Below are 23,388 nucleotides of genomic sequence, written 5' to 3' on the forward strand. Positions count from 1 at the left end.
ATAATACTAATACAGAGAGTGAGTTCCCTTGACCTCACAATTATTTCAATCTATTACACAAAGTATGCTACTTAAATTTCTCTACATTTAAATAGCAAAGATGACATCAGATATAAGCATTAACAATGTATGCTGACATGTTTCTCTATTGCATTTAATCTCTTCTTTTTTGCCAGGTATAAAGGAAAATCTGAAAGTGTTTTCAGACAACTTAGGCAACTGTATTAAAATAATAATTCCCAGGACTACAACAATGTTTTCATTAAAGGAAACAAATTAGACAAAACACTAAGCCGAAACTCGTAGTCTTAAACCCAGTAAAAATAGTTAGCACAATCCTATTGTTTTACGACAAATTTCATTTTAGAAATATGAGTTACAGGTACCGATAAACTATTGTTTGTTTATTTATGCTTTATTAATAGGAATTTTTAAAAAAACTCACTGAAACACTGCAACAGGTTGAGAAATTAAAAAAAAAAATTTATAAGGCACTTTTAAAAGATAAATAAAATTTAAATTTACAAGCTGCTTATAAATTAGAAACTTACATTTTTGAGAAAACTGCTGAAATATCTCCCTTTCACTCAAGTTTGCAGAAAGCATCTGGCCATCAGGAGTAATGAACTCATCTGTCTTGTCACCGTTGAAATTTCCCAGAAGGCCTGTGGTATTACTCTGAAGATCTTTAGGAACTTCAAACATAATCTCAAGACTTCTTACAGCAACATGAACATGAATTGTTACACCTGTTAAATGTTAAAAAGAAATATAAAATTTAAATATAATTAAGTTTTTTTTTAAAATGTTTCATAACATTTTCAAATTACTTTTTTGAAATTTTACAGTCTATTTTTAACTTAACTTTAGTTTAACGTAAATAATTTTACCATAACAAATTATAACTGAACTTTAAATTAAAATCCATACCACAACCAAAGTTCACAACAGCAATTGTTCTGTTATTCTTGTATTCCCTTGTGATTTGAATAGAATCTGTTGCAACAATGATCTCTGAGTCTGAATCTTTATAAAAATCATTTGTGATGTCTACACCATGTGATGTAAGCAGCATTGCTGAGAGCATAAAAGTTAATGTTGTTATAATTTTTTCTCAATAACTATGTAAAGATCATATATGAAGTTTAGAAATGTCTTGCTATATAATGCTAGAAAAGAATGCAATATTATTTAATTAGGCTTTACTTTAACATTTTAAACTATTTCATTTACATGCCATATTGCATAATTACAATCTAATTAAAGATTTAAAATTAAAAAAAAACCTACTTGTGTTAGAAGATGAAAGCAGAACCTGGAACGTAGTTTGATTTGATTCCTTGACAGCAAATCCTATAAAGACAGTGGCACTTGATAGAGTTCCATTCACTGTTACTGCTCTTCCTGTTCTTGTCTGGTATTAATACAACACATTTTTTTATCATATAAATCTACTAAATGTTGACATATGAGCAGAATCTGTTAAAACAATTTTGGCAAAAATTTAGTCTTATCCCTACCTGGATTGTAAAGTTTTCACTAGCAATTTCCATCATACAATACTCCCCCCAACCATTCATGGCATAATTTAGACCATCCAGTGTAGTAATTGTAGGATCACCCAACGCTGAAGCTAGAATTTTTATTTAAAAATAAATAAATAAAATATAATTTAAATACACATTGTGCTATTTGACAATTGAGGCAATTAGTTTTGTTACATATAACAAACACTAATAGTAGTAGTCTAGACCTACAAAACAGCATAATAAATATAGGGCCTAATGTATTGCTGATAGGATGAATGCAAAAAGAAGTATTACAACATTCTGTATTATTGATAATTGTTAAAAGATTATACTGTAAAAAAATTTTAAAATGTTCAACATGCTAGACAAATATGTAATATGTTAAAAATTATCTATTGTTTATTGTAACATTTACACAGCTTACAATAGGTAAATACTGCATCGGACGAATACAAAGTAAATCATAATTTTCCCGCAACTGATACTATGTTACATGAAAAAAAATCTAAATTTCCATGTGTTAATTAAAAGAAATACATTATTGATTAAGCTGGGATGAGCACAACAGTTAACCACAAATCTACTTAAAAAAGCGTACCTGGGACAAACACCACAAAGTTTGAGCATCTTTTGTCAGAGAAGACCTTAAAAAACCAGTCACAGTACTTTGCTTGGCTGGCATCCTTACAGCACCACTGGTGAGCCTGCATATTTTCCTGTGCTTGAAACAGATCATAGTTAGCTAGTGACCAGGGGTCCTTGATAAGTAGGTGACCTGATTCAGAGGATGCTTGGAGATAGGTGGCTTCTCTCCAGGTTTGTAGCCAGTCTCTCCAGTCATCATTGTTTGGTTTGGTCCATCTGTAGCAGCAGAGCTAAATGTTTTGACAAAAAAAGGAAATAATATCAATGCCAAAAAACACTATTGTTAAAAATTATGCAAATATGTAATAATTTAGTTAAGTATTAAAATTTCTATTTATATTAAAGCCTGCTAGCATAGCTCTACTTGCTTTACTCTTTAGGCTACATCTATAATTTACTAATATATTTAATATATTAAATCAAACTTATAATTTATAGCCTACTTGACTCTAAATCAAACATACATATTACTGCACATTGTGTCCAAAATTCATCTATCCAATTAGGGAACTTAAAAATGATTTAAAAAATCACTCTCAATCAAGACCAGTTCTTATAATTTAAAAAAAAAAGATTTTTAAAAATGTTCCAAACATTATAGAATGAAACTTTTGTTACTGCTAAAAAGCCAGTTTTCATTTAAATGTTAGGAACAGATAATAAACATTTTGATTTCAAATAATCTTTTAATCACAAACCATATTTCGTTTATTTCCTTGTAACATCCTTCGTTTAGCAACATTACTGATGGCGTAGCAGTAAATGTCTTGCTTCTCTCCACGTTTCTCATAGAGCTGCCATTGGCGTCCGAGCCTCTCCAGGGTACATGGGCATGTGTACAGTTGCTGTTTATCATACCTAAATGCAGGATCTTCAAGTAGATAGCTCTTGCTGCAGACATACTGGTAGCATCTCGTATCATAATTGGACACCTGACCAACCTCATAAGCTGTGACTCCGGTGTACCCTGTAAAATTATATATATATATATATATTTATTTATTTATTTATTTATTTATATATATATATATATATATATATATATATATATATATATATATATATATATATATATATATATATATATATATATGTGTGTATATGTTTGTGTGGGTGCATTTGAACATATTATTTATCTATGTATACATACAATGGTTTAGATATATTATCAATTTTAAATTCATTTATTCCTTTCCTCATGCCTAATCTATATATATAAAGCAAAGTGGTCAAGTGCCCGATAGGGCACTTCCCGGCGCCGCAGGCGCGTCAAATTTGGCTCGATGGTGCCTTCGGGCAATAGAACACGAAGGCCGGTGACGGTTGGCCGAAAAGTCTACGGAGAGGGGGTCAAAACTGACATCGACTGACCGGCGCCTTATATGGGCTATATTACGAAAAAAAATTTCCTCCGACGACCCCACTTGAAATTTTGTGAGGTGGTAGGAGAACACCTTGGGGTGTCACAAAAAACTCGCCATGTCCGGGAAAAATCGGGAAATGGGTCAAAACTGACCAGTCGTATTTCCCTATATAATCTTTGTATTTTATGGGGAAAACAGAGGGTCATTTCAAAACGGATTTTAGGGCACTTACCCTATTTACATCTGGCTAAGTTTTGGCATGCTTATAGGTAATTGGCTTGGTCGTAGGGCGGACCTGTCGGTTTGACTCAAAGCACTCGACAAGGGCTAAAAAGTGACCGCGAGTGAAATTCTCTTTATATGAGCTCTATTACGAAAAAAAATTTCCTCCGACGACCCCCCTTGAAATTTTGTGAGGTGGTAGGAGAACACCTTGGGGTGTCACAAAAAACTCGCCATGTCCGGGAAAAATCGGGAAACGGGTCAAAACTGACCAGTCGTATTTCCCTATATAATCTTTGTATTTTATGGGAAAAACAGAGGGTCATTTCAAAACGGATTTTAGGGCACTTACCCTGTTTACATCTGGCTAATTTTTGGCATGTTTATAGGTAAATGGCTTGACCGTAGGGCAGACCTGTCGGTCTTACTCAAAGCCCTCGACGAGGGCTAAAAAGTGACCGCGAGTGAAATTCTCTTTATATGAGCTCTATTACGAAAAAAAATTTCCTCCGACGACCCCCCTTGATATTTTAAGAGGTGGTAGGAGAACGCCTTGGGGTGTCACAAAAAACTCGCCATGTCCGGGAAAAATCGGGAAATGGGTCAAAACTGACCAGTCGTATTTCCCTATATAATCTTTGTATTTTATGGGAAAACAGAGGGTCATTTCAAAACGGATTTTAGGGCACTTACCCTCTTTACATCTGGCTAAATTTTGGCATGTTTATAGGAAAATGGCTTGACCGTAGGGCAGACCTGTCGGTCTCACTCAAAGCCCTCGACGAGGGCTAAAAAGTGACCGCGAGTGAAATTCTCTTGATATGAGCTCTATTACGAAAAAAAATTTCCTCCGACGACCCCCCTTGATATTTTGTGAGGTGGTAGCAGAACGCCTTAGGGTGTCACAAAAAACTCGGCATATCTGGGAAAACTTCGTAAAGGGGTCAAAACTGACCAGTTGTATTTCCCTATATAATCTTTGTATTTTATGGGAAAAACAGAGGGTCATTTCAAAACGGATTTTAGGGCACTTACCCTCTTTACATCTGGCTAATTTTTGGCATGTTTATAGGAAAATGGCTTGACCGTAGGGCAGACCTGTCGGTCTCACTCAAAGCCCTCGACGAGGGCTAAAAAGTGACCGCGAGTGAAATTCTCTTGATATGAGCTCTATTACGAAAAAAAATTTCCTCCGACGACCCCCCTTGATATTTTGTGAGGTGGTAGCAGAACGCCTTAGGGTGTCACAAAAAACTCGGCATATCTGGGAAAACTTCGTAAAGGGGTCAAAACTGACCAGTTGTATTTCCCTATATAATCTTTGTATTTTATGGGAAAAACAGAGGGTCATTTCAACGCAGACTTTAGGGTACTTAAGCTCAGTATATCTGGCTAATTTTTCGCATGCTCCTAGGTCAATGGCTTGACCTTTAGGGAAAACTGTCGGTTACACTCAAAGCCCTCGACGAGGGCTAAAAAGTGACCGCGAGTGAAATTCTCTTTATATGAGCTCTATTACGAAAAAAAATTTCCTCCGACGACCCCCCTTGAAATTTTGTGAGGTGGTAGGAGAACACCTTGGGGTGTCACAAAAAACTCGGCATATCTGGGAAAACTTCGTAAAGGGGTCAAAACTGACCAGTTGTTTTTCCCTATATAATCGTTGTATTTTATGGGAAAAACAGAGGGTCATTTCAACGCAGAGTTTAGGATACTTAAGCTCAGTATATCTGACTAATTTTTTGCATGCTCCTAGGTCAATGGCTTGACCTGTAGGGAAAACTGTCGGTTACACTCAAAGCCCTCGACGAGGGCTAAAAAGTGACCGCGAGTGAAATTCTCTTTATATGAGCTCTATTACGAAAAAAAAATTCCTCCGACGACCCCCCTTGAAATTTTGTAAGATGGTAGGAGAACGCCTTGGGGTGTCACAAAAAACTCGCCATATCCGGGAAAAATCGGGAAATGGGTCAAAACTGACCAGTCGTATTTCCCTATATAATCTTTGTATTTTATGGGGAAAAATGAGGGTCATTTCAAAACGGATTTTATGGCACTTACCCTCTTTACATCTGGCTCAGTTTTGGCATGCTTATAGGTCAATGGCTTGACCTGTAGGGAAAACTGTCGGTTACACTCAAAGCCCTCGACGAGGGCTAAAAAGTAACCGCGAGTGAAATTCTCTTTATATGAGCTCTATTACGAAAACAAAATTCCTCCGACGACCCCCCTTGAAATTTTGTGAGGTGGTAGGAGAACACCTTGGGGTGTCACAAAAAACTCGGCATATCTGGGAAAACTTCGTAAAGGGGTCAAAACTGACCAGTTGTATTTCCCTATATAATCTTTGTATTTTATGGGAAAAACAGAGGGTCATTTCAACGCAGACTTTAGGGTACTTAAGCTCAGTATATCTGACTAATTTTTTGCATGCTCCTAGGTCAATGGATTGACCTTTAGGGAAAACTGTCGGTTACACTCAAAGCCCTCGACGAGGGCTAAAAAGTGACCGCGAGTGAAATTCTCTTTATATGAGCTCTATTACGAAAAAAAATTTCCTCCGACGACCCCCCTTGATATTTTGTGAGGTGGTAGAAGAACACCTAGGGGTGTCACAAAAAACTCGGCATATCTGGGAAAACTTCGTAAAGCGGTCAAAACTGACCAGTCGTATTTCCCTATATAATCTTTGTATTTTATGGGAAAAACAGGGTAATTTCAACACAATTTTTACGTTACTTAACCTCTGTACATCATGCTAATGTTTTGCAAACACTTCTATAGATGACTAGGCCGTATGGAAAAACTGTTGGACAGACTCAAAGCCCTCGACCAGTGCTAAAAGATGACCGCGAGTGAAATTCTCCTTATATGAGATATATATATATAAATAAATTGATCCCCTTAATATTATTTGAGGTCGTAGACCGACCCTGGAGGGTAACAAAAAAACTTTATTCCCGTCGGAAAAAGCCATTGTAGACGTTAAATATGTTTATATATCGTATTTTCTTATATAAGCATAGTAACTGTTTAAAAAAAAAAGTAAACACAGACATACGTCATTCGGTTAATTTTCAAGGGAGGTAACCTTTTTAAATAATTATTTTTCAAATAATTGTATACTTTTTTAAACAGAAACAGAAAACGACAAAGTATAGCATTTGTTTTAGAATAAAATACGTTGCTAATTAAGCTACGTATCATAATTAAATAAAAAATTAATTTTAAAAGTCAAGGTAATATAAATTGTGAGATATACTGTTCATGGAACCTCTGTAGTTCTATTTCCATTTTAGTTATAAATTGCGTACTTTCGAATGCTTTCTCTGAAAGCGGATATTACACAACATACAACAACATCTTCTCTAAAATTAGCATTGCTGTTTAGATTTAAGAACTCCACGCCTCATCCATCACCAAACAATTAGTATTCTCAAATGTTTTTGAAAACCTAAGCGAAGCTAGGCAGAATGCCTAGTAATAATATAGATCTAATATAAACCTTTGTTTCCTGGGACTGTTGTGAGCTTGGCCACAAGTGGTGAATTCAAATCAGCTACAACATTTTTGTTGTTACTTCCAGTTGTACCAATTGCTATAGGCCTACCAGGCACGTAGCGCCATGACATTTTTCCTTGCTGGTAAATAAAGATGACATATGCTGTTTCTTCATCTGTAAGAGCATAGGTAAATTTGCTTAATTGATGGAAATTAAGAGTTGAAAAACTGTAAACTTATAACAAATAAAATTTTTATATTTACAACAATTCTGTGCAAGTAATGAAAAATTCTGTTTAACCAAGTCATTTAAATCTAATTATTAAATTTTTAAAATTTTATTATAGGTTTTATAATAAAATGCATTCCAGAAATTACTTCAGATATGTTTGAGAAAATAAAATGTTTACTTTGCATTGTTATCCTTCCATTCATGACTTTGGTTTCCCAGCCACTTATATAAATTGCCTGGACAGTGTTAAGCTCTTTAAACTGGGAATAATTTTTAAAAGTTGAAGTTGTGCTATTTGTTAGATTTGCGAAGCTTAAGCATTTAACAAACCAGTATTCATTTGAATTATTGTAATAATAATTTTTTATGCTTTTCCTACAATATTATATCTCCTTAATGGTGTTGATAGTTTAAAAACATTAATTAACATTTGTATTGGACTGTAGTAAATAGCTATGAACAAGTAATGAATAATTATTTAAGTGAACAACAGTGTTTCTTTCAGGCATTTTTCTTTGGGGTGGGGGGGGGAGACGCATTTGAAACTTTCAAGAGGAGAGGGCGGACTAAATTTTCTGGCGAGGTGAATACTGGTGTAAGTATATATTTTCTATATACATTCTTTTTTGTTGAGGAGGTGGGGGAGGGTGGGGGGTAGCCATGCTTTAGAGGGGGCACAACTCCTTTTCTCACACCCCCCCCCTCTCACAAGACATGCTTGAAAGGAACACTTGTGGACAAACTTTTGACTTAGTAAGCCTGACAACTTTAAAAATATAGAATCAGCTGAAATCCCCATAGAAAAATAAAAGATGGAACTTCACTAGGTAATAATGAAGAAATAAGCGTAGGATAGAGTTGCCTGCAGAGTTTCCACCAGAAAAATTTAGTCCCCCCCCCTTCCCAAAAAAAAATCAAGTGCCCAGCAGAGAAAAAAGTATGAAAGAAACACTGGTTGCCTGCACGGTTTTTGTTAACAGCTTATTTTAAGGTGGAACTGAAGACTAAAACTGATACTCATTAAGTAACTAGACATAGAAATAGATCTAGGAAAATTTATATTTTTTATTTAAAAAGTTGATTACAGCTAATTGCACTTTTGTATACAGTGAGTTAAATGATAATAATTTTAAAAATATAATTCTACAATTTTTATCAAATATTTTATCCTGTATGTAATATGTAACATTACTTAAAAAATTTTTTTTTATAGATCCACAGTGTTGAGTTTCATTAAAAAATTAAACTTTTCTGTCCTTACTTTTTTAGATGGAGCAAAAGGTTGAACATTGTCCCATGTGACAACTAGGGCTTTATTAACTTCAAAACCAGAGAGTGAGAAATATTTCTGAACATCCTTGCTAGCTCTCATCATCACTTGTACCAGGGCTGGGGACTCCATGTCATTTGTATCAGAGAAAACATGGCTGCATCTTTCATACAGATGGTAGTAGACATTGCCTGTTTGGTTACAAACAGTTTGATTAATTATTTGGTTTACAAAAATAAATATTTGATTCTTACTTCAAAAACGTTTTCAATAAATAAAAATTAGAATGGTTTTTTGACAAAAAAAATAATTATGGTAAATAAAATAATTAGCTTGATAAAATACCAATATCTGGGTCAATGTCAGCCCAGTAGGCAGCTATAATGTTAAGTCCTTTCTGACTGGCTAATTTCAAATTAGGGGAGCCACTTAGTGCAATTGGTTGGGTGCCAAAGCCAAACACTCCATTAGACATTACCTATGAAAATAAAGAGCAGTTTTGAAATAAATATGCCTATATTTAAATTTGTCTAAAATTGAGTAAACGATAACATTTTAATTACATAAATTATGAAAATTATATGAGACTGAAATATTTTTACATAAAAAATATCGTTAATAATTTTATCATAATTATGGAATAAAATAATCTTTCCATATTTTTATAGTCACTTACATAAGCTTCTGGCTGCAATGTAGTGCTAAAGGGAGCCCCAGATAGAAATTTGATTGGTTTGCTAACCAGGTAGCTTGATTTAGTCAAGACGTTATTAGCAAGGTTAAGGTCATTTGCAGCTGCTCCATAGCTGTAGTAAGGCACTGGGAAGATTTTTTTAAAATGAATTTTAAATGTATCTTTGATTAATTGATGTAATGTAGTAGTTACCTTACATTTTAATATGGTACACATTTAAAGTCATCTACAGAATTTAATAAGAAGTAATTTAAAATCAATTTAGTTGTTTGTTGCAACCATTATCCCAAATTTTAAAAAAATGTGCAACAGTTTTTGGCATTTAACTTACCAACACAATTTAATTGTGTATCCTGGTCAAGTATCAAATCATCAGGGCATAAACACTTTTCTTCACCGATCCCCACAATAATACAAGTGTGTGAACACTTCAGTATTGTGCATTCTGTACTAACTGTATAAATAAGATGGATTTTAAAAAATTACAATCAAGCTTTAGGGGTCATCCATAAATAACGTCACGCTTTTTTTCTGAAGATTTCTAGCTACCCCCCCCCCCCCTCCCCTCCGTCACACATCGTCACAAAAAGCCAGACCCCCCCCCCTAAAATGACATCACACCTCAGCCTACAACCCAACCCCCCACCCTCAAAATTGAAGTTGAATTTCTTCTAAAAGCATCGATATTTTTCCAAAATCTTGTCTGAACTCTGTCAACATAGAGTATTTTAATCAATTTCTATTTCAATTCATTAAAACAGTTTTCTAAAACGCGAAATAACGGCTAAAATTCGTTTTTTTAACATTGCTTTTATATAATAGCAAAGTCAGACGTCACGCCATCTGAACACCCCCTCGCTCTCATCATAAACCGTCACAAAATTACGGACCCCCCCCCCCCCCCCTTAGACTGTGAAGTCATATATGGACGACCCCTTAGACTAGATTTTGTAAACTAAAAAAAAAAAGGTACACAATCAATACATTATCTTCTTAGTTTTACAATTTGTCTTATAAAATGGTGATGTAATTCAGTCATTTCTGTATGAAAAAGGCAACATATAGATATAAAATATAGCTCAATTTTTCAGACTGTATACTTACCATCACAAGTTGCTGTTGTTGAGTTCATCACATATCCTGGGCGGCACTGGCATATGTAACTACCAGGTGAATTCACACAGAAGGAGTTTTCAGGGCAGACTTTTTTGTTTGTTGCCAGACATTCATTGACGTCTACAGAACAATCTCCCATGGTCCAGCCTGGCTTACAGATACACTCGCCATTGGTGTTGTCACAGAACTGGGTGTTTTCTTTCACACATTTACAGTTGGTGTCACATGATGTCAGGCCATAGGTGAAGCTGCGGCAAACTAAATTTAAAATAGATAGCTTTTTTATTGTTTTGATTTATATTATATAACTCAATGCAAAAAGCCTACCGGATGCTAAGGCCCGGCCTAGATCTTGTTATGCCAGGGGTTCAATTTTCAAAGGTTTGATAGAAAATATTAGCCATTTTATAAATAAAAGATTGTCATCAGTTTTCGTCTAACATTCATTGTTAAAGATGAAAAGTTAAATAATTTACCGTGTGTTGTGTAGTTGCCATTAAAATATCCATAAGACCAGTAGTAGTTGTTTATATATTTAATGTACATTTGATTCCGTTTAGTTCGTATAATATTAGGAATTCCTTCACAATAGCGACCGATCAATCTTCCTCCAGGGCTGCTACCATCATATACTTCTAAATAAGCTCCAGGGCATTTGTAGTCAGAAGAAATGGAAAAACTTGAAAACCTTCAAAAGTAATATTTTTATTTTATTTATTTCATATAAACATGATGTAATAAATTATTAGCTTTTAGTTCACAATTTCTGTTTAATTGTGTTTGGGTTGTGGCAAATCGTGTAACTCAATTTTATCTCACCTCTAATGCAGCAATTTCATTTTAACTTTCCAGGTACATTTATCTCCAATGACAACGCAAGAATATCATTACTGGTTTTTACGGCTCGTTGAATTTTTTTGCCTGAGCGTCAACCACGAAATGCCACATAATTGTCTTTTAGAGATTACAAGATACTGATCGGGTTTTAACGCAATTATAATTAATCGTAGCCAATAGAAATTAAAACTCTTTTAAAAACACATTCAACACTGAGATCTCGATTTCAAATAAAAGCATTGATAGCTAGTGAAATCTACTACAGTTTTTGATGACCAATGCTTTTATTATAATGCATATAAAGTCCATTGAATTTTTCTCTCTCTGACGGCTATTTTCGCTTCAAAGCATATATATATATATATATATATATATATATATATATATATATATATATATATATATATATATATATATATATATATATAATATGTATATATATATATATATATATATATATATTTATATATTTATTTATTTATATATATGGTCCTTAGAAGTTAAAGGTGTTTTTTTTAGTTTTTAAGAGGGGTCCATCTAAATTTGTTTCGAAATTGTGTAAAACGTGCTCTAAATTTTTGATATATAATTTCTCAAACTTTTTATGTTATTAATGTGTAGAAGTACAAAGCTAACTTTTATTTTTGAACATTGAACCAAGTATAGGTGTGTCCATTTGATCGAATACAAGAACCGACTTAATACACACAACTAAATAATTTGCTCAATACGTAAAATGTTTAATATGCTAAAAGGAGAACAACAAACCTAAGAGAGATCACTTTTCCAGTCTCAGCTGTGACAGACCAGGAACAATTAGCATTGGCAAAATAGTTATATGATGGATTAGGATTCGTTATCATTCCCGAGGAGTCAGTTAGTACATTGCTGCAGTCTGGGGGATGGAAGGTATTTTCAAATGTATTAAATCAAATATTTTCTTCGTGTTTAGTAACCTACTACTTTTTAGTAGAAAAGTTATATATATATATATATATATATATATATATATATATATATATATATATATATATGTGTGTGTGTGTGTGTGTGCGTGTGCGTGTGCGTGTGAGTGTTTCTCTCCCTATAAAACTCGCTTTATGATTATACGTAAATGTGCATATATATACATTTATATTTTTATATTTATATAAACAGTACCTAATTGTTGGCAAGATCCGTTGCTTGATTCATAATACCCAAACAGGTTATAGCATGGGCATAAATAGCCTCCATACGTGTTTTGACATATACTGTTCTGACGGCAACTGTATTGTCCGAAATAGCACTCATCGAAGTCTTCTTCACAACTTGATCCAGTAAAATTTGACGTACAGTTACAAGTTCCATACTTCGTATCACAATTGTATGTAGTGTTATGTAAACAAGGACAAGCAAGTGAACAGTCTGGTCCATATGTCAGATTTCTGCATTCTGAGAAAGGATTAACATTTATTTGAACAACCGGAGAAAAAGTGGGTTCTATCCATGTGATTTAGTAGTGATTTAGGTTTTGACGATACAATTCATTTAAAGTGTTGTGTGAAAATTAAAATATCTGCTTGCATTGGCTTATTTAATTATATAGCCTACGCTTTGCTTGAAAACAACGCTTAAAAAATAAAATGGAATTTCCATAAATAATGTGAATAATAAACAAACGTTAAACGAATTAAGAAATATTTTCATATTTTAATTTTAACGTTTTTGCATTGTCTTGATTATAATTTTAGTAGGTGTGCATAAAGTGAATATTTAAATTTAGTGCGATTAGTGGTATGGTGTTTATTTGTGAACTTAAGCTATACTAACGAATGCATGTATCTCCAAGCAGCTCCATGCCTATAGGACAGTAACACTTCTCTTCTGGTGAACTTTGACCCTGCGGTGTTATCTTAGCACAGATATGAGAGCAGTTTCTACCACCAGACGTAGGGCATTCTGCACCTGGTTTCACTTATTGATAAAATATATCAAGTAAAGATCAATATGAACTAAATAATGAAAAAATTGGACAAACAAACAAGTTTTTCCTTACAATATATGTTTTAGTGTAGCCTATATGTCAGTTTATCTGCTAGTAAAAAACGGAATGATTTTTTTAAGTAAAATAATCATCTTTCTATATGTACCGATAATTGATATCAAAATGATTCAAAATTTTAAATTTAGAATTGTTTGCTTGATTACAAATTATAATATTTCGATCATCCCTTTAGTTATTTTTATGAAGCTGGAAAATGCAAGTCATGCTTGAATGAAATAATATATTAAACAATAGGTATTGGCATACAATGTGGTAAATGCTGAGAGTATCAGATATCTAAAATGTAAAAACTTCTCAAATTAAACTATATAATATATTACTAGCATTAATATATGTATAGTAGTAATTATATGAATCTTTTAAAGCTTACTTTTTTGGTTGATGGATAACACAAGCAAAAAGTATTTTAGTTGCCATTTATTCAAAAGCCAAAATATCATTTTATAGCAATTTTTACGTTTAAATCTTTGCAAATGAATAACTTAAATATGCGATATATATATATATATATATATATATATATATATATATATATATATATATATATATATATATATATATATATATATATATATATATATATATATCGATGGTCTCGGTCGCAAACCGTCTAACTCAAAAAAATTCGATTTTCTTTTTTTTACATAAATCAAAAGCCAGTATGATTCCCCATAATGCCTGAAAATATTAGAGAAATCTGTAGAATGATTATCGAGATATAATCATTTGAACAAACCGCCTATTATTTCAAGCGCTAAAAATCTCGGCGCAAAACGAATATCGCTATATTTGTCAGTACACTTTTGATCGGGAACGCAGTCGCACGCCGCAATCACACAATTTTACAGCACAACAGTCACAGTACTTATAGGTAAGGATATTTGATTAATTATGTTCAGATATTCTATTACATTTTATCATTTTAAAGAATAATAAACAAATAGTATTTGTTTAATATAGCCTATTTCCAGATTTCCAATAACCAAACTGATTTGTTTACAATTTTTTAGGCTAAAACAATGCTTTGAAACTAGATCTTCATTCTAGAATCTAAATATCAATCAAAGCAATATTATTCGAATTATATTTCCACAAGATTGTGGAATAAATTTAATTATTGTTAATTCACTACTAGCTTTAGATTGAGGGTTCAGCTACGTGTTAAGAAATGTTTATATGGTAGGTTACAAAATGTTTGGCGTACATGTTCAAAGAGCTGGTTAGTTGTCTTTAGTAAATGTTTTTATGATTAATTTTTCAACAGACAAGCCTACCTCAACACACCAGATTCTCTCATCAGATTAGCCTCTCTCAACAGACCAGCCTCTCTCAACACACAAGTCTTAGCACATAACAGATCAGCCTCTCTGAACAGACCAGCCTCTCAAATTATCAGCCTCTCTCAACAGATTAGCCTCTCTCAACAGACCAGCCTCTCTCAACACACAAGTCTTAGCACATAACAGATCAGCCTCTCTGAACAGACCAGCCTCTCAACATATCAGCCTCTCTCAACAGATTAGCCTCTCTCAACAGACCAACCTCTCTCAACAGACCAGCCTCTCTCAACAGACCAACCTCTCTCAACAGACCAGTCTTAGCACATAACAGATCAGCCTCTCTAAACAGACCAGCCTCTCAACAGACCAGCCTCTCTTAACAGATCAGCCTCTCAACATACCAGCCTCTCAACATATCAGCCTCTCTCAACATACCAGCCTCTCTCAAAAGACCTGCCTCTCTCAACAGACCAGCCTCTCTCAACAGACCAGCCTCTCTCAACAGACCAGCCTCTCAACATATCAGCCTCTCTCAACACACCAGTCTTACCATACAAGACATCAGCATCTCTGAACAGACTAGCCTCTCTCAACAGACCAGCCTCTCAAAAGACCAGCCTCTCAACATATCAGCCTCTCTCAACATACCAGCCTCTCTCAAAAGACCTGCCTCTCTCAACAGACCAGCCTCTCTCAACAGACCAGCCTCTCTCAACAGACCAGCCTCTCTCAACAGACCAGCCTCTCTCAACAGACCAGCCTCTCAACATATCAGCCTCTCTCAACACACCAGTCTTACCATACAAGACACCAGCATCTCTCAACAGACCAACCTCTCTCAACCTACCAGCCTCTCTCAACAGACCAGCCTCTCAACATATCAGCCTCTCTCAACACATTAGTCTTACCATACAAGACACCAGCATCTCTCAACTGACCAATCTTAAAAGCACCAGCCTCTCTCAACAGACCAGCCTCTCTCAACAGACCAGCCTCTCTCAACAGACCAGCCTCTCTCAACAGACCAGCCTCTCAACATATCAGCCTCTCTCAACACACCAGTCTTACCATACAAGACACCAGCATCTCTCAACAGACCAACCTCTCTCAACAGACCAGCCTCTCTCAACAGACCAGCCTCTCTCAACAGACCAGCCTCTCTCAACCTACCAGCCTCTCTCAACAGACCAGCCTCTCAACATATCAGCCTCTCTCAACACATTAGTCTTACCATACAAGACACCAGCATCTCTCAACTGACCAATTGTAAAAGCACCAGCCTCTCACAACAGACCAGCCTCTCTCAACAGACCAGCCTCTCTCAACAGACCAGCCTCTCTCAACAGACCAGCCTCTCTCAACAGACCAGTCTTACCATACAAGACACCAGCATCTCTCAACTGACCAATCTTTAAGGAACCAGCATCTCTCAACTGACCAATCTTTAAGGAACCAGCATCTCTCAACTGACCAGCCTTCACAACAGACCAGTATTAACATAGAAAAGACCAAACTCTCTTCAATGACCAATCTTACCATACAGGAAACTAGAATATCTCAACATAAGTCTAACCCTCTAAGACACCAGCAACTCAACAGACCAGCCTCTCTCAACAGACCATTCTTACCATACTAGAGACCAGTCTCTCTCAGCAAACCAGTCGTAATATACAAAAGACCTAACTCTCTCAACACACCAGTCTTACCAAACAAGACACCAGCCTTTCTCAACAGACCAGTTGTAACATACAATAGACCAGCCTCACATAACAGACAATAGGCACCAGCCATCCTCAAAAAGACCAGTATTACCATACAAGAGACCAGCCGATCTCAAAAGACCAGTCAGACCTATCAAGAATTCAAAGCGACTGCACTGCAGTACAAGCCTGATGCTACTGTCTACTTCAAAGTGAATTAGCAGATAGCTGGCAATTGCTAAGCTAGGGTCGTAAGATTATGATCTCATCTGTAGCCCCTGACAAGTTGCACAAGAGCAGAAAAAAAAAGATAAAAGCTGTCAAATTTGAGCACCTAAAAGCAAGTTATAAATTCACATTTTTGTGATGATTTGCCTGATTTTAAAATATGTTGCCATTTTAATGTCTCTTCGTGTGACGTTTATTTAAAGAATAAATTAAAAAATAAATACATTGTTTTTGTTACATTTTGTCAAAACATTAAGTCATTATTAATGTAATTAATGTGTTATGTCTCATTCATAATATATCTGAAAATAAGGTATATATTTTTACTGTTATCATTCTACAAACCCAGCACCCACTAGATTTAGTAAAATAAACTGTGAGAATAGAAAGATGTAATAAATAAAGCATAACCATCAACAGTTAATTAACAAGTCTAGTGCTAAATACAGCCATAATGAATAAACAGTCGAAAGCGATAAAGCAATAGTAACACATCTCTACTAAAATTAAACTGATCTCATAAAGTAGAATAAACTCAAATAATTAAAATATGAGCCCAAAACTATAATCTAATATTATGAACTGTTAATTATAACTTAAAAGCATAAACATAACTAAAACACGTTCATTGGACAAAACGAACGAACGCGGCTGAGACCGAAATTCTCGGTTCAAAACAGCTAAGTCTGCGCGCGCACAGATAGACGGTTTGCACCGAGAATTTTAGACCGAGCAAACCGTCTATCTTTTAAAACCTGCTATAATTTTGTAAATATTAACCTAACTCATTTTAAAACGCTATAGTATAGTCGGTAGAGAGTTTCTTCGCACATATGATTAAAAATAGTTTGTATTAAAGCGATCAACAAAGAAATAATCAGTTTTTTGTCTCTCCTGTAAAATTTACATTTTTGGAGTTAGACGGTTTGCGACCGAGACCATCGATATATATATATATATATATATATATATATATATATATATATATATATATATATATATATAAAATTGCAGCCCTACACACATTACTTAAACGCACATACCAATGCACTGTGTATTGTTAGATGTCATCACCAGCCCTTCTTTACATAAACATTCATAGCTGCCAATAAGATTGTTACAATTGGAGTAATCTGGACATATTAGGGGGTTCTGTTCACATTCATTGATGTCCACTGAGCAGTTAACTGATGTCCAGCCTGGTTTACAAACACATTGACCAGTGGTGCTAATACATCGCTCAGTGTTGTCGCTATTACATGAGCAGGGCGTTGAACAATTGGCGTCGTAAAACCAATTCGGGCACTCTGAAAGATAAGATATAGCCTACATTCAATGGCTGCGTTTAGTCAAATATATTTTTGTTTATGAGGGGGTCGTCCATTAAACAAGAAGCGCTGGTCAGTTTTATTTAACCATTTGAAAATCTTTAAAACAAAATAAGATCTACTTCAGCACCCAATTATACACACACAAACATCTACACGCCCTCCAACACACTCACACTCACGTTTAGATAGAATGATTACGAAAAATTATTTGCTATTTTAACAATATCTTGTTTCAGATAGTTTACTCGCAAATGAAAAACTAAGTCTAAATTTTTAATTGTTCTAAAAAATTATTTTTAAATATTAAATCCAAAACTGCATAGTATTTGCCCTTCACACACACACACACACACACACACACACACACACACACACACACACACACACACACACACACACACACACACACACACACACACACATATATATATATATATATATATATATATATATATATATATATATATATATATATATATATATATATATATATATATATATTTATATATATTTGTCTGTATGGGTATATAGAATTGTTTATTTATTTTTATATGCGTAAAAAAAATTGACCCCACCCTTACACCACTGTATAAATTTATGCCTACCATGCATCCAATAATACGCTGTGAAACCATTGGAATTATATATATATTCTTGTGCATTTCTAATTATTAACATTGCATTGCCCGAAGATCGGATCAGTCCGATGTAAGGATAGTAACCATAATAGTATTCATAGCTAAATGAAACTAGAAGCGTTGCATTGGCGTTGTCTCCATCATATAAATAGAGAGAATCATAGTAGTATCTCTATTTGGTATTTGAATTGCAGACTGAAATGACAACAATATTTGTTTTATATCAAACAAATTTATATAAAGTTTAATAATGATATATTTAATTTTAAATTTCCTTTACTGTTGGTAATTTTAAATTAAAAGCATGATAGCTAATAGAATAGTTTTATTGCATTTATTGATTGACCATCCATAATTTAATTTATATTTGATAATTTTACATCATATTTTGAATAAATTACACAAATATAAGTTCTATGTCATTTGCCGAAATAAAAGCTTAAAATTTAAAAAAGACGAGACATAGTTCTATGGCTCACTTTAAAGTAATGACCTGACCAAGCGGAGCTATTATCGTCCAGTTACACAACTGAGTCTCTACTCCCAAATAGCCACCAGAGTAAACTCCAGAATCTATTTTACCTGAAGTCTCTGTAAAGGTTTTACCGCATTCTGAAAAATACGCGTTTTTTACTATGTTTTTAATATATACAAACTTGTTTTTTTACAACACATTTTTCATAACAGTTTAAATTGTATTTAATAGAGGCACATAAGAATGTATTTATTGCTAAAGATAGTATTATAAATTCATAATATTCGGTATTTATTACACAAAATTAAAATAATCCAAAGTTAAATCACACATTATTTAAAAAAAAACATAATATATTGTAATATCGTGTTTATTTTTTGTGAAATAAACACATGATAATAAAATTTGGTATTAAGTAAATACTGTTTTAACTTATAACTTAACTAAAATTATAGAATCTACCTAAATGATTTTAGCACAAAAAATAATAAATGATATTTACAGAGATTTTCTATAAGTTAATGATGAATTAAAACAGAACACATTTAGATATGTTTGTCCATTGAACACAGTGCATGCTGTATTGGTGTGAGTAAATATTATGAGGTTTATTAGCCTATTAACTACTGTAACAAAATTATATTTTACCATTACAATACGTTTCATTGAACACCTCAAAATTTCTAACACATCGACATTCAAAAGAACCCCAAGTATTGTAACAAAAAGCGTTATCATGTTCTTTTGTGCAAGGCGGCTTCTCTAGACTACACTCATCGACATCTTCATAGCAGTTTGATGATGTCCATTCCAGCTTACAGGTGCAGAGTCCGTTCTCTTTGTTACAGGACTTTGTGTGGTCGTAGTAACAGTTACAGCCCAAGGCGCAGTTGTCTCCATAGGTCGTATTATCACACTCTTTTGGATATAGTAAATTGGTCCAGATTTTAGAAGTAAATTAACATTTTTCATTTACTAAAAGAATCTTTGCTCAATATTGAATAGCTTCTTAAATTCATAATTTAAATGTCATATTTATTTTACAATTTTCTTTACCTAGTATCTAGATCTTTATTCATTTCTAAGTAGATGCTTTTTACATTTATACTATAATATGAATAGGCCTACATGCCTTCATTAAGTGATTTTATTCAAATGACTTTTAAATTTTAAATATTATATGTATTTGTAAAACTGATGTCACTATATTAAGAAAATAAAAGTCACCTATACAAGTCTGTTGATCAGTAGCATTTAACCTCATTCCCTTGGGACAGCTGCAAACTTCGGTCCACGGGTCTTTTGATGTCACACCACAATAATGAGAACATTTCTTAGTAGTACATTCGTTAACAGCAGCTGTAATAACAGTGTAAATGTTATTAATACATTATATATTATATATATATATATAACCTATATATATATAACCTATATATATATATATATATATATATAGAGAGAGAGAGAGAGAGAGAGAGAGAGAGAGAGAGAGAAAGAAAGAGAGAGGGAGAGAGAGAAAGAGAGCTAGTTCGATATATAGATGTATACAAATATAATCACAACTTGAGAAGTGTTTGGATTCATAGTTGTAAGTTTGAAAATTTAAAAAAAAATTATTTACCTTTGCATGCTCCCGTGCTGTTTTTCTGTAGCCCAGGTTTACACAAGCAATCGTAGCCAGCCTTTGTGTTGTTGCAAACGGAGTAGACGTCTTCACATATGTTGGGGTCCTCACACTCGTTAGTGTCAATGGAACAGTCGTAACCAAACCACCCAGATTGGCAGTAGCAAGCACCTTTTTTATTGTCACAGTACTGGGTGTTTTCTTGAACACATACACATGGTGACTCGCATTTATCGCGTCCGTAGTAAAATGGTGGACATTCTGTAGATTACAAATTAGTGTATAAATAAAATCATTAAACGGGGCTATAATTGTATTAATTGTTCTATAATTAAACACAACTCTAATTGCTTTTCTTGTTTAATTTATATTAGGTATGTTTTAAATAAACAGACTCTTGTTTTTGTTTTCTTTCAATAACTTTTTTATGTTAGAGAATGTATCCTAAAAGCACTTGAACAATTGTTTTGATGTGTATCATCAATAAATATATAAAAAAGTTCATATGTGATGTCATAATTCTTACCCAGAGCCCCATACGAGGCACTAAAGCCTGGCCTTGACCCAGATTCGTCTGATACAAACTGCACATACAACTGATAGCCGGTAGTCCTCACGATCACATTCAAGGCGTCCGCATCATTTTGATAACCACAGTATGTGCCGATCAGTGTAGAATTCGAGTCAGGACCGTCGTACAGTTTCAGGTAATCGATACAGTACTGTTCGTCACGTCTTTCAATATCAAGTCGTTTGAATCTGAAACAATGTAAACCAAAAGCAGCATTGTTAAGCTGAATTATACTTTTATCTTATAAGCAATCCCCAATGTGTTTGTCGTCAGCCCATTAGAACTGTAGCCTCCCCCCCCCCTTACATAAATACAGTTTGAAGCAATAGTTAGTTTGTTCTAAAAAACGAGCAAACTTTTTAAATAAAACACGGATTAGTTAAATAAATTTCCCTCGAGTATCGTGATTTCTTTTTGTATTGTCAAATTATTGGTATTTTAATGGCACTGAAATCCAATACCTTTACATTTAAAACGTTTTTCTTCTTTCTTAATTGTAATGTTGGACGGGATTTCCTCCAACACAGTTGTTACGTAATACTTAACACTGTTAAGTATTACATTGCAACATGGTATGCGCCTTTTGGCCCGTTGACTCCAATTTCAACCTACGTTTCCTTGCTGGATTTGCTTACATAGCCGACCAAGCCGACGCACTACCTTAAACCGATTAATATCTTATAGTATTACACATACAATAGACTAACATTGCATTAAAATCGATTAGTAATGTACCTGAAATCAATAATCTGATAGGATTCCACAGTTATGGCCCAAGCACAGTAAGCATTATCTGGGTACGATTCTGGAAAGTTTGGGGACATGATGTCTCCAGCCTGGTCAGTCAGCTGACCGCCACAATCTAATGTTAAACATTAAAAAATATACAATGCAACACATTACTGAGTCAAACAAGTAGCAGACATATATGAAATTATATTAACAGCAAGAAAGTTACATCAAAATAAAGGCAAAGGATAAATAAAATGTGTAACTAAAAGTTTTGTGTCTTCATTTAACTGATAATTTTTTAACTTGCTTATTTCTCCAAAAGTATAGATCCCAGACTTAATATTAATAAGAATATCCGGCATGATGGGATAGCACTCCAATTGAAAGTAAAAAACATCAACTCCTCCAATATGTGTTACTACATGAGGTAAAACTCAGAAACGATTTTATGACTAATACCAATCGAATGTCATTCGGCTTCATGAGCACAAGATTCACTTGAAATGTCGCCTGTCTTTTGAGATTAACTTTCGATTAAACTACTTCTGTTTACATATTAAGAAAGTCTGGGTTCGCCTCACGAAAATAGAAATCGTAGTCTTTAGGGACGTCACAAAAATACCAGTTTCCATTGATAGCTGCGTGAGGTTCATATACCTACATGCTGTTTGATAGCGCCGCATGCCAATCGTGCCTCATGCTAATAAAGATTCTTTATTTCAAAATTAGTATGTATCACTCTTTAATGCAAAATGAAATTATATTTAATATTTTTATAAAAAATACGCTAGTTCACCGGTGAAAGTAGCCATTGCATGATGAAGCAGGCACCAGATGATCAGCAGTATGGCGGGCAGCCACTTCATTCCCCGTAAGACATTTCCCATAGCAGGATGTAGCCCCTGTTACAAACAAAATTGTGTATTAAGGATTTTATCCCATTTGTTACAATACACCTTCTGTAGCTTGAAATTTAAAGATCTCTTGATAACGCTAGTTTAGGTCAAGTAGAAGATGTTAATAGAAGCAGGCTATAGCTAGTTGGTTAGAGAGACCAATGAAAGTACAGGAGCTGACCGGTCACGTGGGACAGTCAGCTGACCACAAGAGCGTGTAAGCAGGCAGTTGATAGATAGTTAGAGATAGGTAGCGTCAGGGTAGAGATGTAGAGTTAGGTAGACTGCTAGAATGTAATGTGTTAGGATTGGTCATGGGAGTGTGTAGTTAGCAGTAATATTAGAAAGCACATAGTATAGATTAGGTAGATAGAAGTAGTAGTAGTAGTAGTAGAGTGTAGAATAGTTAGGTAGAAAGTTGCTCATGTATATTTTTAATAAAGAACATTTTAT

The 23,388-nt window shown here is 34.1% G+C and overlaps 2 protein-coding genes across 2 annotated transcripts in view; both read right to left on the bottom strand.

Moving 5' to 3' along the window:
- The window catches only part of LOC131944176 (uncharacterized), a 36,044-nt gene extending 17,413 nt beyond the window's left edge, over positions 1–18,631 (bottom strand). Inside the window, exons 1-19 of the mRNA XM_059304737.1 lie at positions 18,619–18,631; positions 17,709–17,864; positions 13,223–13,366; positions 12,572–12,844; positions 12,179–12,305; positions 11,050–11,261; positions 10,562–10,831; positions 9,789–9,911; positions 9,440–9,582; positions 9,109–9,241; positions 8,755–8,954; positions 7,672–7,753; positions 7,266–7,436; positions 2,873–3,141; positions 2,128–2,404; positions 1,521–1,633; positions 1,291–1,414; positions 931–1,077; positions 552–749 (exon numbers count right to left, since the gene is read on the bottom strand). Of these exons, the coding sequence (XP_059160720.1) occupies positions 552–749; positions 931–1,077; positions 1,291–1,414; positions 1,521–1,633; positions 2,128–2,404; positions 2,873–3,141; positions 7,266–7,436; positions 7,672–7,753; positions 8,755–8,954; positions 9,109–9,241; positions 9,440–9,582; positions 9,789–9,911; positions 10,562–10,831; positions 11,050–11,261; positions 12,179–12,305; positions 12,572–12,844; positions 13,223–13,366; positions 17,709–17,864; positions 18,619–18,631 (3,175 nt within the window). The remainder of the gene's footprint in view (positions 1–551; positions 750–930; positions 1,078–1,290; positions 1,415–1,520; positions 1,634–2,127; positions 2,405–2,872; positions 3,142–7,265; positions 7,437–7,671; positions 7,754–8,754; positions 8,955–9,108; positions 9,242–9,439; positions 9,583–9,788; positions 9,912–10,561; positions 10,832–11,049; positions 11,262–12,178; positions 12,306–12,571; positions 12,845–13,222; positions 13,367–17,708; positions 17,865–18,618) is intronic.
- LOC131946911 (tolloid-like protein 2) lies at positions 17,854–22,164 on the bottom strand. Its single transcript, XM_059307971.1, has 8 exons — positions 22,043–22,164; positions 21,263–21,495; positions 20,734–20,997; positions 20,337–20,468; positions 19,758–20,027; positions 19,114–19,246; positions 18,602–18,829; positions 17,854–17,972 (listed from the first exon to the last, which is right to left on the bottom strand). Exons 1-7 carry the CDS (start codon positions 22,129–22,131, stop codon positions 18,793–18,795), a joined length of 1,158 nt encoding a protein of 385 aa, XP_059163954.1. The 5' UTR covers positions 22,132–22,164; the 3' UTR covers positions 17,854–17,972; positions 18,602–18,792.
- Between the last annotated feature and the right edge of the window lie 1,224 nt (positions 22,165–23,388).

The sequence above is a fragment of the Physella acuta genome, unplaced genomic scaffold, assembly GCF_028476545.2.
Source record: "Physella acuta isolate Inbredline_101_S28 unplaced genomic scaffold, ASM2847654v3 ptg000007l, whole genome shotgun sequence".
NCBI lineage: Eukaryota > Metazoa > Mollusca > Gastropoda > Physidae > Physella > Physella acuta.

Bases quoted from the DNA above. Each gene is read 5' to 3' on its own strand.
- LOC131946911 (XM_059307971.1), bottom strand. From the start codon at position 22,131: ATGTCCCCAAACTTTCCAGAATCGTACCCAGATAATGCTTACTGTGCT. The intron at 20,469-20,733 runs GTAAATAATTTT...CTGTTATTACAG, and splicing joins CAGCACGGGAGCATGCAAAG to CTGCTGTTAACGAATGTACT. The intron at 18,830-19,113 runs GTGAGCCATAGA...TTGTCATTTCAG, and splicing joins GGTCAGGTCATTACTTTAAA to TCTGCAATTCAAATACCAAA.